At 57.0% G+C, this 17,710-nt stretch overlaps 1 protein-coding gene across 2 annotated transcripts; it reads left to right on the forward strand.

Moving 5' to 3' along the window:
* Positions 1-290: 290 nt before the first annotated feature.
* On the forward strand, positions 291-17,441 carry TNS4 (tensin 4). 2 transcript variants are annotated; one of them, XM_042027930.1, is made up of 13 exons: positions 291-396; positions 6,466-7,085; positions 10,642-11,068; positions 11,227-11,621; positions 12,436-12,522; positions 12,989-13,108; positions 13,374-13,466; positions 13,746-13,823; positions 14,208-14,279; positions 15,262-15,430; positions 15,757-15,825; positions 16,040-16,066; positions 16,584-17,441. In XM_042027930.1, the coding sequence occupies exons 2-13, from the start codon at positions 6,593-6,595 to the stop codon at positions 16,711-16,713; spliced, it is 2,160 nt and encodes a 719-aa protein (XP_041883864.1). In that variant the 5' UTR covers positions 291-396; positions 6,466-6,592; the 3' UTR covers positions 16,714-17,441. The 2 variants fall into 2 exon arrangements, with proteins under 2 accessions (XP_041883864.1, XP_041883865.1); XM_042027931.1 differs by having other exon boundaries at positions 11,230-11,621.
* The last annotated feature ends 269 nt before the right edge of the window (positions 17,442-17,710 follow it).

The raw sequence follows: 17,710 nt of genomic DNA on the forward strand, positions 1-17,710 counted from the left end.
GGCACAGTCCTTGGCAGCCTTAGCACTGACTCCTCACCTGCCCCAAGGAGGTTACCTTGCTCTTCTCCAGCCGAAAGCCGTCCCTGGCTGGCAGCTCTCTGCCTCCAGCCCTGCCGTGCCGGGTGCTCTGGGGGCAGCCTGGCCCCTCGCCAGCCCTGCGCTGCCCCGGCTCCTACCCCAAACGCGGCGTCTGGGTCTTCCCTCTTGCACCACACCTGCGGGGCACGGAGGGGCGGCGAAGCTCGGCCCAGGTGGGAGGGACCGGGCTCCCGTTAAATCCAAGCTCCCAGAGAACCCGGTCCTTGCACAGACTCACCCTTGTGGTTTATGAGCTCCAGGTGCTGGAGGTGCCGCAGCGGAGCCGCGCAGGAGTGGGGACGAGCCGCTGCAGCCCAGGTACCTCCAAGTGCTGATTCCCAGGGCCATCTCTGCCTTTGCCATGCCTCTTCCAAGTCCTTTTTTTCTTCCAGTTCTCATGCTAATGCTGTGTGCAGCTCGGATCGGTTCTTCCCTTCCATTGCTACTCTTGCTGCTGCTTTGCATTTAGCTGGGGATTATTCTTGTGCCTTGGGAGGAATCTGCTGCAGGGATCTCAAATAAGCCAAGACGTGGTTGTTCCTGCCCCAGCAGTGCTGCCGGTGGGCATAGACCGAGCGGTGGTGATCCAGGGTGGGGAAGGCTGCTGGATAATGCTGGGAGCAATGGTGTGGAATTATGCATATTGCTCCAGCTAAAGTTCTGAGGTTTTCTCAGTAGTCCATGGGGTTTATGACATGAGCAATTACCTTTCTTACCCTTTTGAAGCCTACTTAAGATTTCCAGTGGTGTTTGTTGTCTGTGCATTTGTCTAAGTGCGTGTTTCCTCCACTGCCTCAAGCGAGCTCAGCTGAGGTGACGTGGCTGGGATTGTGTGTTCCAGTGCGAGTTCCAGTGTCTCCTTCCTCCCCGTGGGAGGCTGTGGTGTGAGAATTGTGGAGAGTTCAAGGCAATAAAAGTGCCACATGGGAGCAGAAGTGTCAGTGGCTGAGGCAGAGGTTTGGGGCAGAGGTGTGGGGCTCTGAGTTACTCAGGGTGTTGTGGTACCACTGAACCTTCTTAAGCCACAGACAGTCAGGGAGGTCAAAGTACTGGGAATGGGGTCGGTAACAAAAATGCTGTGTAACCAAAACCAGGTTTTGGGCCTCCATCCTTGTGTTGGAGGAGAGGGAGCATCAAGAGGCTGGCACAGAAGCTGTGCAGCCAGGGCTCCAGGTGGGAGCACTCGGATCTGGTGCTGGTGTAGGTGGATGTGTTGGGAGGAAAATGGAGTCTGAGGAGGGGAGGAAGAGAATCTAGTCCCACCCCTACTGTTTTGACACAAGGGAAGAGCTCAAAGCATGTTCTGGTGCTTCACAAGGTTTCAAGGCCTGGGTGCAGGGCTGTGCACTGCAGGGGATGTGCCCAGGCCAGCACAGGCGTTCAGGGCCCTTCTGAAACACCTGCAGTATGCAGAGCCCCCCGTGCAGCAGCTCCCATCCTCTCCCTCCCCTTGGCACCCCTGAAACGTGGGGAAACAGCCTCTTAATGCTGCAGATTCCTCTGTCTAATGCTGCCTAGTGAGTCCCACAAGGGATGGAGGGAGATGTTCCCATGGTCTCAGAGAAGAAATATCCTGGGTGGTGTTCTGAAGAGCTTGTTAGTGTCTGTTCCTGTAACTCATCTCAAGCATTCTTAGGATTTGCTAATTTAGCCTAGTTTTAGACAGACACCCTGTTCTAAAGACACTCTTGTCCCTGAGCCTCCCATGTCAACTGCTCACCCACAGAGAGGGGAGGGAAAACTTCTCCTGGCTATGCTGGGACCTCTCTTGGAAATGGGGACCAGGCTCTGTGCTGATCTTGTACCCAGAGAAGCTCTTGCCAGGGGGGAAAGAGCTGTCCCAGGAGAGGAAAAGGCTGTAAGGCAGTGGGAGGGGGAGCTGCTGGAGCAGCGATTTCAACATTCCTAATAACCCGCCTCTTCCAAAACCCTGGAGACCCTTGCAGAAGTCTGAAATGTTGCTAAACAAGCAGCACATTGGAGGGGGTCGCTGGGGGTGGGTGGCTCCTGCTGTGGACGCTCTCGGCTTGCACTGGAGGGTTTCTCGCTGCCCCACCAAAACATCCTGCTCTGGCACTGGTCATGCGGGTGCTGCCCTGTGCTGTGGCTCCGGGGGCTGGTCAGATACCAAGATGCTGTCTGAGATTTCATAAACGCTTCTTCTTCTTGCTGCTGAGATTCCTAATTGCTCGTGTCTGAGCGAGGGAGGAGGCTCTGACAGACACCCCTTCTCCCCCGGTGTGGGAGGGCAGCCCCTCCTCGGGCACCAGGTGCTGGAACGCCCCGGAGCTGGGGTATATTAATATCTGCCATGTGATACCGCGGCTCTCCCTGCTCTGCAGGGAAAACACAGCATAACCATGGGAACTTTTTTCCTCAACCCCCTCAGCACGCCCCTCTAATCCAGGCAAGTCGCCTGCAGCCCTCGCAGTGATTAAACTGTGTGCAACGAGCTCTGGAAACCCTGGGTGTCCCAGCAGTTCCCTCTGCCCTTCCTGGCGAGGGGATGTGTAACAGGCTTGTCATCGGGAGGCTCCCAGGGCTCACGTTGCAGGGAAAAACAACCAGACTTGGCAGCTGGCTGAGCTGTTTTGGGGTCTGCGCAGACAGGGAGCGAGGCTGTGTCCCGGCTCGTATGTCTGAGCTCCAAATAACCGCGCTGGGACACCCAGCGTGCAGCTGCCGGCGGGGCAGCGCTGCCAGCTCTGCCCTTACCCTGCCCGAGCTGGTGCCAGCGCAGGGGCTGGGGGATCCCCCCGGGCTCCCTGAACTCGCGCAGAAGAAGCAGGAGGGACTTTGCTCCGTGTGGATCCCCGGGCTCGGCCCATGTGGCGTCGCGGGGCTGAGCCGTGCCCGGCGGGTTTGGGAAGGGCGGGCGGTTATCGAGGAGCCGGGGTGTGACGGCACAGCCCTGGCTCCAGGGCACCCGGCTTCTCCCAGCCGCGCCCAGGAGCGCCCTGCAGCCCTCCAAACTCAGCACCCACTTCCTGCCCCACGTGGGTGCTCCAGTCCCGACACCCCGAGCCCAGCTCCTTCTCCTGTCAGGGGGAGCTGCCTGCCAAGCTGGGCTGGAGCAGAACTGGGGCTACCGGGCTGAGCTGCAGCTCCAGCCCCACAAGCTGGGTCTCCTGGTACAGCAGGCAACTCCCTCACTGAGGACATTTCTAAGAGTGTCCATCTGCATCTGAAATCTTTGACTTGTCCCCTTCAGCTTAGGGAGAGTCGTGTTCCACAGTCCGCTTCCAGTAGCAGAAACGCTGTAATTTCCAGTCTGGGTGTGTTTGTGCCATCTTATTTCCATTCTTTCTGTGCTAGCCTTGACTTAGCTGAGACAACAGAGCTCCTTCCCCGGAATTTCTGTACAGCCAGCAGATCTCCCAGCCAAGGCTGAACCAGCCTGTCCAGGCATGGCTGCAGTGCTGGGGTTCCTTCTGCCAGGGCTGCCCTGATTCTGTCACAGAGCTCACTCTGCTGCTGCCACGGAGCCCAGGGCATTGCTCATGGCACGGTGGGGATGTGTGTGACACAGGCTCCTACCTGTGCTCATGCCTGGCTTCTCTCCCTGGCCAGAGGGGCACACCCAGACCCTGCCCAGCCCTCACTGGGCCTGTGCATGGGGACACTGCCATTCTCAGTGGCTCTTGGAAGTCCTGGTGTCTATGGGCAGCATTTGCCCATCCCACGGCTGTGCCATGCTGGTGGCCAGCAGCCACCCTGTGATTCCCCTCCTTCACCTCAGCCCTTCTCCTTTGCTCCTCCAAGCAGAAGAGCCCTCAGCCGTGGCTCAAAACTCCTGTGAGGAGCCTGGGAGACCTTTCACTTCAACCCAGAGAAGGGAAGGGAGGAGAAATGAGGTTTGGAGGCTAATTCTGGCAGCATCACACATGAGAAAGATCAAAAACTCAGGGCAGGAGTACAAGAAAGGAGGGAAGCTGTTGCGTGCATGCTTCTGGAAGCCCCGACAGCCCTGGTTCATGCATCCTGCACGTTATTTCTGTACCTACTTAAATTAAAACCAGCCTTGTCTTGCGGATGCTGACTGGAGCCAGGCAGTTCTTCTCCCCAGGGGAGAATCCAATTTTCACTCCATCTCGCTTGTGTTTTTGACCTGGAATGACTCTTCTTTTTATATTTAACAAATGCTCCCTCCGAGCCTTGTACCGCACTGCACTTCTCATGCAGAGCCAGTGGTGTTGCGGCACACGGTGCCCCAAGGCAGGAGACCTTGGGTGGTTTCCCAAGGTGGGCATCTCCTGACCTGGGCTCTGACCACCCTGCAGCAGAGCCGTGCTGTGACCCGACTGGAGGTGACAAGCACTTCGTGGGCAGAGCTCTGGCATGGCCAGCCCAGCTGCTGTGGGAAAGGGGGGCTGGGTCTCAGCCTGCTCCTGTACCCACTGTGCCCTGGGGCTGGGGTCTGGAAATGCCAAGGAAGAGCCGCGTGCTGGCCATGGCACAGCCAGCGGGGAGGGCACCGTGGGCTGTGGCACTACTGCAGTCAGAGGAGGGGCCCCACTACCTGCAGCCCCACACCCACCTGCCCCCCAGTTTCTGACAGATCCCTTCACAGCTGGGTCTCCACAGGGATAACCAGCTCCAGACTCAGTCCATCTGCCCTGAGAACTGGAGCAGACCTGGCTCCAACAGCATAGCCCCAAATTCCCAGAGGTTCCCACCTCTAGGATTAATTAGCAGCAATTCAGAGGTGCCTTGGACCTGTCTAATCCAGGCTCCTGAGGTGCTTCCCTTCCTGCAGCACAGCCCTGCTCCCAAGACATTCCTATGCCAGTCCTGTAACTAAAACCTGTCAGAGACTCAGGATACACCGCGGGGGCCGGGCTGGGAGGAAGGTAAATGGGGCTGAGGTATTTATTCACTCCTGCAGCCCTCTGGGCTCTCGGAAGCCCCGGAGAGGGCTTTACTTGCCGTGACTCGCCTGGGGCCGGGTGCTGACAGCAGCAGCAGCAGCAGACAGCAGCGATGTTTTGCTTCTAATTCCCTACGCTTCATGAGCCCGGGGTATCCCGGGTGTCTCTCTAGCAAGATGTGGGGCTTCTCCAGGGTTACGTAACTCATCCAGGACACAGCTGCCCTATTTTGAGCCGCCCTCTGTACCTGCTCTCAACACCTGGCGGGGCAATTAGTCACCGATTACAGACAGTGACTCAGGGCACCAGCCCAGCTCCTGCCCGAGCCCACGGGGCTGAGGGACTGGCTGCCTCGGAGCAACGTGTCTCGTTCCTAATCCTGTGACTCCATCGTTAATCAGCCCAGGATAAGAGAGTAAATAAGTCCAGCATTGGAGACTGGTGCCGGACAGGACAAATATTTTATGAAGTGTGCCCCTCTGTTTGTGAGTGCCACGCACCAAATCCGCGGATGTGGAGAGGGAGCCTTGAGCTGTGGGATTAACTCCTGCCAGCAAACCTTTGATTCTGGATCTCTGGATACCCCGTGGTGCCCACCAGCGATGCCCTCCCCAGGGACCAGAGAGGACGGTGTGGTGCTGACACAGGGAATGTGCTGGATGTCCCCCACACGGAGATGCCGGGCTTGGCTGCCACAGTGGGTGTAGAGGGGGACGGGGTTGTTGTCCTCATCCCAAGCCAAAGCAGTGAGGGTCCCTCTGAGTTCGGTGCTAGCGCACTGCTGAGGGACAGCTCCCACCAAGCAGGAGGGGAGCAGCAGCTGGGGGAACCCCATTTGATTGCTGATGCAGCAGGACAACTTCCCCACCTCCAAACAGCGTTCCAAGGCCCTTTTTCCCAGACCCCAGAGGGAGGCTGACTTCATTCCATAGGGGCTTATAATGGGGAATAAAAAAATACTTTCCTCCTAAAGCGAAGCCAGGGAGTATTCAAAATGTATCTGCAGTCAGATTCCTCGAGCAGCACCATGACTGAGGCCACAGCCACGTCCGCAGGCTTCCAGACTTGTGTTGTACCAGGAAAATAAAATCCTGGATTAGCTGTACACCCACTTGCAGCACACTGCCCTGGCAGGCAGCTCCGGCTCTCTGCCCCGCAGGGCTCCAGGCTTGCTGGCTGCCCTTGGATGGCTCCTGAGGGTCAGGGTCCCATGGGAAGTCTGTTAGAGCCTTCATTTCATTCTTAATCCAGAAAATTAGCAAATAAAAGCAGGATTCTGTTTTAGGCCTTTGAATCCTGAAAAGCTGCTCCCAATGAGTCTTTCATGTGCTTGCCCAGCTGCTGCTGTGGCACCAGGAGCAGAGGCTGGAGGGGGTGGAAAAGCAGGACAGGGTGACTTGTTTTCATATGAGCTGAATTCCAGCTTTCACTCCAAATCCCCGTTTTTATAGACTTTTCCGCTGAAGTCTGCTCCTGCCCGGGGCATGCCTGTGTAACCGCTCCTCTCTGCATTCCTCAGATTCTTATTCCGCTGGAGACTGGATTGAAGACGGGGTCTAAGCTCCCTGGTGGAGGAAGAGGGTGAGGAGGAGGAGAAGGAGGAGGTTTCCCTTGGCCTCTAAGCTGTGAAACCGGAAAACCAAACCATGTCACAGGTCATAGAATCCCACGTGTTGCGTGTTGGACAGACTGTGTGTATTTCCTCACCGGAGGAAAGCAAGAGCCTGCACCCAGCAGGGTATCCAGGCAAGTACGTCTACTACTCCACAGAGGCCTGGACTGACCCCCCCTCCATGGTGCACCCCAAGGCTCGCCTGCTCCCCGGCGGGAGAGCGTACGGAGCCCAGCCCGTGTCGGAGCATGTGGCTGCTCACACGCAGGGGAAGGGGCAGCAGAATTCCTCCTTGGAGAGACCCCCTGCCCCGTGCCAGCCAAAGGAGGAGGAGAACACCAGCATGGATCCTGAGGCTCAGCCGATGTCTCCGTCCCTGGACATAACCATAGAGACTCTCAACCAGATGATCCTAGAAATCGACCCGACCTTCCAGCCGCTGCCGTGCAGGCCGGTGAAGGATGCAGCCCAGCCTGCTGCTCAGGGGGACACTGCAGCCACCAAGAAGCAGGACCTGGAGGCAATAGGTGAGGCAAAGGCAGCGCTTGGGCTGTGGAGCCAGCGAGGCTCCCGTGAAAACCCTCTGCCAGAGCCTGGGGCAGAGGGGTCGGGCACACACCTGCCCCCTGGACCCACACAAGGTCCTGGGGAGGCTGGAAATGGGCATCAGGGACATTCCTCACTGTCCCCAGCGGGATCAGCGTGGGGAACTGTTTCCTGACATCACGGTTCCACGTGAAGGAGCAGGACAGGCTGCGTATCGAAGCTCTGCCTAACTCTGGTGCTTCCATGGCCCTGTTCTGATCACTGTTAACATGTCTCCTGTCCAGCCAGCTCAAAGAGATCCAGATGGGAACAGGGAAAACAGCCTTTAGTTCTACCTGATATTCGTTTCCCTGTGTTTGGAGAAAATAATTCTCATTACAAATGGGACTTGCAGCTCTTGGAAAACTTCTAATCCTAGTTGTCATGACCAGTGACTGGCCCTGGGCTCTGGGTGCCATGTGAGCACCCTGCTCCCCTCAAGCGCAGCAGAGCCTTTCCCATGGTCACACTTGACCTGTGGGAGCACATGGATTTGCAGCCAGATTTCCAGAGCCCTGGGCTAAGGTATCAAGTGTTGCACAACCATCTCATTTAAGTGTTCCCAATTCTTTCGCCAGGGAAATTCTTTTTCCAGGGCTTGTGCACTCCTCGGGCAGCATACCTGGCATAGGCAAGGCACCAGCAGCACATACCAGCCCTGTCTCTGCTCACGAGTGCCTTACGTGAACCCTTGTGCAACTCTTCCCTGTCATCTCTGCAATCCAAGCTCTGATCTGGCAGCTGCTCCTGATCCAAGTATTCCTGCATGGGCTCTTCTGCTCATTTAGGTGTTCAGTACCCTGTGCACAGGGCAGCCCCAGCACAAGGGGAGCTGACACTGACAGGACAGGTCTAGGGTGGTTCAGGTGCCTCAAGTCTCACTGCTTCCCAAAAGCCCTATTGCCCGTCCCTGTCTTTACACACGGAAATACCTTGGCACTCTGTCCCCAGGCCTCTTTCCAGGAAGGTCAAATGTGAGGATGTTAAAGGCAAGAAAAAAATTCATTTCTCCCTGAGTCCACATGCAAACATGAGGATGGCAGGGCTGGGGAAGGACGAGGTGGGTGTGAGGGTCCTGGCCTGCAGCAGGGCAGCAGCGCTGCAGGAGCCAGGCAGTTCCAGAGCAGACAGTGTCTCTGCTTCCCGCTGGGGTGGACAGGGTGGCCTTGCAGATAAAATGCTGTGACAAAGTGCAGATTCAGCTCAGGCTGCTCAGTGCCTGACCCATTCCACTGCCCCCCTTCAGGCATCGCTCAGGGGCTGGAGCCCCAAGCAGCTCCACAGGTAACGTGCTAGTGGTTTGGAGAGTCTGGCTCCAAGTGTGAAACTGAACTTCTGGAAAGCTGGCCACGAATTCAGTGGGAAAAGCCTCACTTCAGCTTTCATTTTCTTTTCTTAGCTCTTGGTTTTTACACAAACTTCCTCCCACAGTGCAGCGTCCCTGTTCACTCACTTCCTCCTGCTCCAGCCCTGCAACCTGTGCCCTGATGTGAGGGTGGCAGGGACTGATGGTGCCCAGAGAGGCAAGAGGGGCCTGTTCTTGTCTTTTCTGGGGAAGACCATGAGGAAGCTTTAAACATGGCACTCAGTCCTGATGGGTCCCTTCCAACTCAGCATATTCTATGATTTTATGAAATGCTGCAGCAACAGGAGACCTGTTCCTGAGAGTCACAGTTCCCTCTGGATCCTGCTCATTCCTAGAGGAGAGGAGAAAGGAGTTCTCGGATCTCAGCTTGCGTGACATCTGGGCTCTGTGACTGCGGCACTTTTGCCACTCCTTGGTGCTGGAAAACTTGCCAAGGTCTTGAGCAAATATTTGAGGTTTAACCACAGGTGATAAGAGGAGCAAAGGCAGAGAAGTAGGAGGTAAAAGGCCTCATGAGCCCGGTGCACAGATGCTTGTCAGTTCTTTAAAGGAAAATTAAAATCCCCGTTTCTTTCTCCTTTTGAGGAGACATTGACAAAAGCATCCGGCCAGGAGCTCGCTGCACTGATACCAGGACACGTGGCCGTGGAGCCACTCCGAGGCCAGGCACTGGAGGAGCTGCTGGTGGGAAGGCTCTGGCTCTGTCCTGCCATGGTCCAGCTGCATCCCCACTGGGCACCAGCCCTCCTGGCTCACCCAGCGCCTCCCTGGTGCTCATGGCTGGCCATGTTTATCCAATCCCGTGCTGGATTGGCACAGAGAAGGGGCTCAGGGAGTAACTTCTGTACAGACCCGTGCTTTTCCTGCTCATCCAGCTCCGTGCCCCAGAGCTCTGGCTGTTCCTTGCAGTAGCCAGGGCCAGCAGCTCCCGCACAGCAGGTCTGTCAGGACCTGTCACACCCTGGCCAGGGAGCTCAGGGCTGTCAGAGCAGTTTGTCTTTGCTGCAGCAAAAAGGATTTTCCCTCTCCAAGGAACACCTTTGAGAAAAGGAACTTTCCTGAACTCCATGGCAGGGCAAGAACCAGGCACTGAAAGCAAAGCTGGGCATGTCCAGGCTGGAAGGGAGGTGCACACCTCTGGCACTGGGGTGATTAACCACCGGAGCAGCTTCTCTGGGATGTGATGAATCTGCCGTCACTGCAAGTGCTCCAGTCGAGTCTGTCTCTTGCTAAAAGGCCTCTTCCAGCTCAGCCAGAAATGCTGGCTTAGTCCAAGGAAGCCAGGACCTGACATGCATCAGGCACCCCTGGTCCTGCTCATGAGGTTCCACTGAGGGTCTTGGATAAGAGATGCTCTGTCAGGTATGTTCCCCTGTCACTAATGGCACGTGGAGGGGCTGGAGATGCCTGGCTCTGAGCACGAATGGAAGAGAAGGAAGAATCCCACAGTAGGACACAGGCGCAGAAACTGCCTTGGAAGTTACTTCTCTAGAGAGATTTGTGCAGGGTGGGAGAAAGGAGGAGGGAGCAGCCAGCCCCTGCCCAGGTCTGTGCTTGCTGCCAGCATGGCTGGTCCTGTAGTGGACACCAAGAGTGTTGTAACTGCCCCTGTACCACGTGGATTTCCTCTGCCTCACTGCCACAGTGTGGACGGAAGTCCAGCTGCACCTGGGGCTGGGTGACATCCCCCTGCTCCTCTGCCCAGTCCCCTCCCAGGGTGTGCAGGGCCACCCTCTGAACCTGACATCATCCCAGGGGGAGCAGCCAGATGTTTTTCTCTTGAGTCGAGTACAAACAGAGCAGCTGCTGGAGGGAACACCCGCCTCTAGCTGCAGGTCTTGGCAGGTCCTGGCTGGGTAATGCTGGCGAGGGGGGTCTGAGCAGCCAGACATGACCGCACGTAACCCCCTTCCCTGGGAGCCTGCCAGCACTGGGGGAGTCACTGCATCTTGGGATCCGTGAGGAATCAGCCCTCACAGGGTCTCAACAAAGAGTAGTGCTGGACCCCCAGCCCTGCAGAGCGGGAGCCATAATTCACAGCAGGAAGAACAGACACGGGTTCCTCACGGAGCTTTGCTAGGGAACCCAGCTTGCACACCAGATCCTTCATGACCTCCTCTCTCTCCCTGCAGACATCAAGTACATAGAGCTGACACCAGGCAGAGCCACAGGGCCCGACGTGCCACAGGGCTCCCCCAGCCCTTCGGGCACTCCCTTCTCCAGGTCCCCACAGACCAACAGCTTCCTGCCCCAAAAAGGGGCACTCGGAGGCAAATACAGCACCAGTGACAGCGTGGTTTTCTCAAGCCCACCCGGACCCTCGAGCCCCCAGTCGGCAGCCCTGAGCTGTAGCAAAGCACCCGAGAGCACCAGCGCGCCCCAGCAGTGCCTGGCAGGACACACGGACACCATCTCCTACAGCCTCGGGGCCCTCGGCACCTCCCCAGGCGCTGACAATCTGCTGAAGCCCGTGCACGTGTTGAGGGGCCGGCAGAGGGGCAGCTGGGTGTCCCAGCTCTCCACGAGCCCTGGCTCTGACACCAGCTACATCCTGGGCAGGTAAATGCCACCTGTGCCTGGTGGAAGGGGCACAGGGCAGTAACTCAAGTCCCTCATTCCTTGGCTGGGAGGTGATGCCCTGCAGGGCTGGTGCAGTTGCTGGGGTGGTCTCTGTGTATGAACAACCCCCTGATCTCTGCTCTGTCTCCCTCCTGCAGCAGCACCCACTCGCTCCACGAGGACTCGGATGCTTCGGCCGCTGCCTGCTCGTCCCCCGGCAGCTCCCTGGGCAGCCCCTGCTCCCCTTCCTCTGGCATCGTGTCCCACTCCAGGGAAGCTCTTGGTCAGAGCCCCTCACAACCCAGGGCAGGCACCTGCCTGGTCCAGAAGGGCCAGGCCAGCAGCTGCCCCCCCTCCATCCTCACCTCCACGGCCGACATCCCGGTGCTGCTGGTGAACGGGTGCCTGGAACAAGGAGATGGACCCCCCCAGCTGGCCAAAGCCCCCCCCAGCTCTGCCACGCAGCCCCCCCTGCTTGGCTGCAGCCCGGCCTCAAGGCTTGGTGGCCTGAACAACACATTGTCAGCACCAGCACTCAGCTGCCTCTCAGACAGTGAGTCATGGGGCAGGGCGGGGAGGAGCTGCAGACCCCAAAAGCTGCAGGGAAAGGGGGAGCGAACCCCATTTTCCCTCTGGTTTAGCTGTGGATTATAGACACAGAGGATGAGAGGTCCTTGCTGGAGCTCCTTGCTGTGTCTCCCTGTGGTCCAGGTGGTGTCCAGCTCATGGCTGGTGACCCTGGATTAGCCACAGCCTTCTGCCCACCGGTGTCCTGTGGCATGGGCTCAGCAGACAGGAATGCTCTGCTCCCTCGAAGAGATGCAGATGCACCTATTTATAGTACCTGAGAATGAGAAACATCATTCTGTCCTGTCCTGCTTGTTTGCAGACCCAGAGCGGGTTGGGAGGAGGGGTTGGGGTTCTCATTTGCTCTGAGGACACCAAAAGGTACCAGGGTTCACAAGGTCCCTCATTCAAGGGCAAACACTGGGGCTATTGTTCTCTGGAGGAGATGAGCAGAGGCAGCTCTCGGGGCAGAGGGTTTTAATTGGCACCCTTATGGGAATAGCAAGAGGGTGTGTGGGTCAGATCCTGGTGTAAATCCCATGGTCCAGTGGATTGTGCAGGGCTGGGCAGGCTGGCACTGCCAGGGGATTCCATGTGACCCTCTCTGCACTACATCACAGCCTGCCAAGAGAGATAATTACATGGAGAATGAGCTATTCTGAGGAGTGGGGAGGAAAGGATTCAAAAGGATTGAAAAACCTTCAGCACTGGCCAGACTGAGAAACGTCTTTGCGGGGCTCTGGCATCTGTGGAGGTCCTTCAGGTTCCTGCTGGCCTTGACATCCTGTGGTCTCTTGCAGGTTCCCCCACGGCTGGGCAGCCCACCATGAAGTTTGTGATGGACACATCGAAATACTGGTTCAAGCCAAGCATCAGCAGGGACCGAGGTGAGGCAGGGAAGGCTCTGTGGGTGTGACCCCCCCTCGGGTTCTGTTCTGTCCCCAGAGTTCTCCCGTGTCCCTGGGGGGACTCAATGGGGGCAAATCAAAGCCTGCTGGGGGCTGATGGGTGTGGAGAGACCCTCTCACAGGTTGAGTGGGGCGGCTCAAAAACAAGGGCTGTGCCACGGCCCCTCTGTGTCCTCCAAGTCCAGCAAAACTTCTCCTGACTGTCACACATCGTGGCCTGGGCAGGGGCTGAGTGTCCTGGGGAGTGCAGGGATCCATGGGACCAAGCCAGGGCCCTGCAGGGACGCTGCAGTTGGTGCCACACAAGGGATGTGCTTGTCCTTGGCACACGCTCCAGAGCTTTTCCTGCTGCTGCCAAGGAGAGACTCCCTGCAGAGCACCAGGGCACAGCGTGGGGAGACCCCACCTGTTGTGTTTGGCTGAGCCCCTCCCTGTGCCCTGACAGCAATCCAGCTGCTGAGGGACAAGGAGCCAGGCGCGTTCGTCGTGCGGGACAGCACCTCGTACCGGGGCTCCTTCGGACTGGCCATGAAGGTTCCTGGCTCTCCATCTGGCAGCCAGACAGGTATGGGGGGCAAACGGGGGGGCTGCTTCAAGGGTTTAACTGAAATTACTCAAACTAAAGCCAGGTGAGAAGCTGCAGGACTCTGGCGTGTGGGAGATGCTGGCAGCGAGTCTGTGGGTGCCCATTCCACCTCTCACAGGGGCTGGCAGTGCAATGGCAGCGCAGAGCAACTCCTGTGATGCCCTGCGACAGGACTCTGGGGTGGGCAGGGGTGACACAGTGGCACTGGGGCCGATGCTGACACTGATTATGGTCCCTCTTGCAGGTGAGGAGAGCAGTGACCTCATCCGACACTTCCTAATCGAGTCCTCCACCAAAGGGGTTCACCTGAAAGGTGCCAGCGAAGAGCTGTATTTTGGTAAGGACGGTGCTGTTGCCCACAGCAGCCCTGGCAGCCCCAGGAGCTGTTTCCAAAGCCCCTGGAAGCACCAGGCAGGACCAGGTGAATGTGTTGCACACCTGCCAGCACAGGAACCTCCCAGCCCCTGGTCCTGCCCATGCTTCCCTGACAGTGGGACCATGGCAGTGGCTCCAAAGCAGGAGCATGAGCTCCCTGGGACACTCGCAGGGTGGAGATGGTGGGAGGGGGGGTGGATTCAGGCAGCAGCACCCTCCTTACTCACGGTTCTTATTGCAGGGAGCCTCTCTGCCTTCGTCTACCAGCACTCCATCACCCCGCTGGCGCTGCCCTGCAAGCTCAGCATCCCCACCCGAGGTAAGTGATGGGACAGGAGGGATGCTCCGAGCGCCCAGCACGGTCCTGCTGTGGGGAGGGGACTGAGCCCCCCAGGGGCCTGCGAGGAGCTGCTCCCCTGGCTGCAGGTGGAGCAGGGACCTGCAGAGCTGACCTGGGGATGGGACAGCAGTGACTCCCTTCTGCTGGGGATGGAGAGAGGGCAAAGGAAGTCGGAGTGGGAGATCAGAGGTGAACAGAGCCAGAACAGGGAAATGAAGGACAATTAAGTTAATTACTGCTCTAAACCCCTGCAATTAGAGTGGTCCTGGGCCTTTGAGCCTCTTGTGAGATAAGGAACAGCCAAAGAGGTGACCAGCACAGCCTGGCCTGTGGCATCACTGCTCCTGCTTGTCCTTTGTGCAGATCTCGCTGATGGAGAGGACAGCCCTGACTACGCTCCCGAATCTGCTCTGTGCCTGGCTAGGAAAACTGCAGGTGAGGACAGGAGCCGGCTGCTGGCCCTGGGGACAGCCCAGCTGGCAAGAGCTGGAGCCCTGGGCACACCATGACAGCAGCAGCTCACTCCTGTGCCGTGGTGGGCACTGGTGTGACATCCCCCTCCAGCTTCCCTGTGGAGCTGGAGATATCTGCAGGATTTCTGCAGATTTTTCCCTGCAAGGGAACCTGATATTTTTAAGGAAAGAAGACTTTGGGTCCTCAAGATGCTTGAAAACACAGTTCTTGAGGCCATGAGGCTGATAAAAGACACCCAGTTTCCACAGTTTTAAACATTTCTTGAGTTTTAAGCCTCTTTCCTGATGGTCTTCAATGGGGGTGGAACAGCAGGAGCTTTAGGAGAGGGATGGGCAGGCAGGGGCTGGTTAAATTGCTGAGGGACCTTATGGGGCACACGTGGCAGTGACAGAGCAGGATGGGGAAGGGTCTGTGCACCTCAGCCCGGGTGGGCTCCAGGTGAGGGCAAAGAATGAAAGGCAGGAGACCGCATGGACGGGTCACAACGCAGGCTGGGGAGCTGGGGACTGCTTTGTTTTGCTGGAAACTCTGAGAAATCAGTTGGCAAGTTGGAAAGTTTAGTTTGACCCAGAACAGCCCTTTAAACAGCTCAATCAGCCTGAAATGTCATGTTTTAGGTTGGCCTTCAGCCCTTCATTGGCTTGGGGTATTTCTGCTTTTCATTAAAGGAAATATGTAATAAACAGAAAAAAAAACCCAGCAAATGTGACATTTAGAAATGGGAAATTAAATACTTTGACTTTTACAACAATTAGTGCAAAGAATTAAAGTAAACCAAACTAAATTAGCAAAGAATTTCTGAGTCACCAAATCTTTTAATTTTCGTCAAAACAAACCTGACCCGGGTCCGTGTGAAGGATCTGCAGGATGACCCCTGGGACCCAGCCCTGGGTCTGGCCCGTGTCACATCCGTGCTGAGCCGGGCCCTGTGCTGTCCTTGCAGTGTGCAACGTCCTGTACCTCAACTCGGTGAACGTGGAGACGCTGACGGGAGCCCCAGCCATCCTGAAAGGCATCTCCTGCACCTTGGAGCTGGAGACGCTGCCCACTCCCACCCTGGTGCACTTCAGGGTGACGGAGCAGGGCGTCACGCTGACCGACGTCCAGAGGAAGTAAGAGCCCAGGATGGACCAAGGGGGTGGCCCAGGGGGGTTCATGGAGAGGCAGCTCCCTCCTCGCCTCCCAGCCTCAGGAAAACCTGCCCTGGTTGGACAAGCCCGTGTCAGGATGCAGGGATGGACTTGACCCCTTGTTACACATGGTGCTGTGTGTGGTGGCGTCACAGGGGTGGGATGCAGGAACCAGCTGCACCCAGGGTTGGGATTTTGGGGTGCTTTGAGACCCTCATTCCCCCCCAAGCACAACAAGGCTTGGATTTGCAAATTTGTGTCCTTGCCCAGGCCCTTCCCTTTCCTAACAATTCCCTCTCCTCTTCCAGGGTGTTTTTCAGGCGACACTACCCCTTGGCTGCCATCAGGTTCTGTGGGATGGACCCTGAGAACAGAAAGTAAGTTTTGGCCAGCTGTGCCTGTTGGAGCCACCTGCTTTGCTCCCTTCCCTGTGCTTCCCAATGCTTCTGCACCACTTCAAATCCCAAATCCCATAAAACTGCCCTGGGCGCACCATGCTGGGGTGGATCTAAACATAACCCTTGGCTTTGCAGCTGATGGAATGAGTTAAACATCAGCCTTTGAGCAACTCCAATTCTGTTCTTCCCCCAGGTGGCAGAAGTACTGCAAGTCCTCCAGGTAAGAGCAGGGACCTCCCGCATGGAGTGGGGGGCTGGAATCCCGGGGAATGATGCTGCTTTGGAAAGTGGCTGCATTGCAGAGCAGCAAAGAATCAGCTTAAAAATGAGGATAGAAGTTACCATGGTGGCAGGATGAGACGTGGGACTGATGGGTGAAGTGTTAGGGGGGGTTTGCTCTGTAGGTTTGGATGAGAGGTTTGGCTGAGCCCAGTTCTCCACATCACCTCGTGCAGAACCCCCCATCCAAATCCCACAGCCTTCCCAGAGACTTGTGCTGGGCTCAGGAAGTGAGTTTATATCTGGCTCTACCTTGTGCTCAAGAATCTTTTCACAGCTGGGGAAGCCTTGCCAAAAACGCTCCTCCCGGCTGCTTGGCTTCCAAGGAAACGTGATTGGGGAGCGGGCCAAGGTGGAATTGCTGGAACTGGGATTTGGCTTTGTGACTGGGGCTGGTTTCAGCCCATTCCTTCAGATTCCTGGATGCAAACTGAATAAGCCTCTCTCCTTTCTCAAAGAATCTTCGGGTTCGTGGCCAAAAGCCAGACAGACTCGGAGAACCTCTGTCACCTGTTCGCAGAGTACGACACCGTGCAGCCAGTGTCCCTCGTCATCGACCTGCTCCGCCAGCTCCTGCCCAGCCCATAGGGACAGAACCCCAGGATGCTCAGGGCCAGCAGCTGCCCACACACTGCTGAGCTTCTCCTGCCCCCCTTCTCCTGCTTCTGGGTTGCATTTTGGCAACAGCACGTATTTAGACTTTTTTGTTATGCACCATCCACATCAGGAGTCTCAGCTAAAGACTTTCAGCTCTGGTGGGAAGAGATGCTCCTCTGAGCCTCTCCATGGGGCACTGGCTGCCCAGGGGAAGGGACAAGAGCTGCCCAGACAAGATGAGAGCTGTGCTCTGTATGGAACTGTTGTCCTTCAGCTGGACCATCTGCTCTGAAGGACCCCAGTGCTCTGACTGGGGTTCCTACCAGACATGGGGTTCCCTGTTCTTGGGGTGTCCAGGCTTAGGGAGGTCATGGAGCTGAGCTGAGCTGAGCTCCCATCATCGGGGACTCAGCCCTGACCCCCTCCAGTGCTGTGGCAGGAGAGGTCTGGGGCAGGCAAGGGGGAGGAATCACTCCCTGAGCAGCACAAAGAGGCAGCTTTGCAAATCAAAGTGTATAAAATCACTAAGTCCTGCTGGAAACCCGCTTCCCTCAAGGAGCAAGCAGCATCCAACAGGGAGGAATGACAGAGCAGCGCATTTTTCCTGGTGCTGGGAAATTCTCCTGCCCTTTTACGCAGAGCAGGGTTGCGGGCAGGCTCGATCTCCCAGCATTGCGGAGAGCTGGGAAATAAATGGTGACATTTTCATGACAGTGAAACATCGGGTTTTTGGAAATGACTTGCCTGAATTTGGGCCGGATTCTCAGATGACGTAAATTGGCAGGGCCTCGAGGAAGACGGTGCTGCCGTGATCTGCAGCAGCTGAAGGGTCAGCTCATGCTGTAGCTCGGAGCAGAAAGCAGCTCCGAGGCCACTGCGCTGTTCTCTGCCTTAGTTCTCACTTGGTGCCTCGGCGTTGGTTTAATTTTGGCCCCCATGTTAACAAACCCTCTCAGGGGTATTTTCAGTGAAGCAGTAGAACATTTAT

This window comes from Corvus kubaryi, unplaced genomic scaffold (genome assembly GCF_017639235.1).
Source record: "Corvus kubaryi isolate FWS band 111438036 unplaced genomic scaffold, C.kubaryi_AGA036_p1.0 37301, whole genome shotgun sequence".
Lineage (NCBI taxonomy): Eukaryota > Metazoa > Chordata > Aves > Passeriformes > Corvidae > Corvus > Corvus kubaryi.

Bases quoted from the DNA above. Each gene is read 5' to 3' on its own strand.
- TNS4 (XM_042027930.1), top strand. From the start codon at position 6,593: ATGTCACAGGTCATAGAATCCCACGTGTTGCGTGTTGGACAGACTGTG. The intron at 13,467-13,745 runs GTAAGGACGGTG...TTCTTATTGCAG, and splicing joins CAGCGAAGAGCTGTATTTTG to GGAGCCTCTCTGCCTTCGTC. The intron at 13,824-14,207 runs GTAAGTGATGGG...TCCTTTGTGCAG, and splicing joins GCTCAGCATCCCCACCCGAG to ATCTCGCTGATGGAGAGGAC.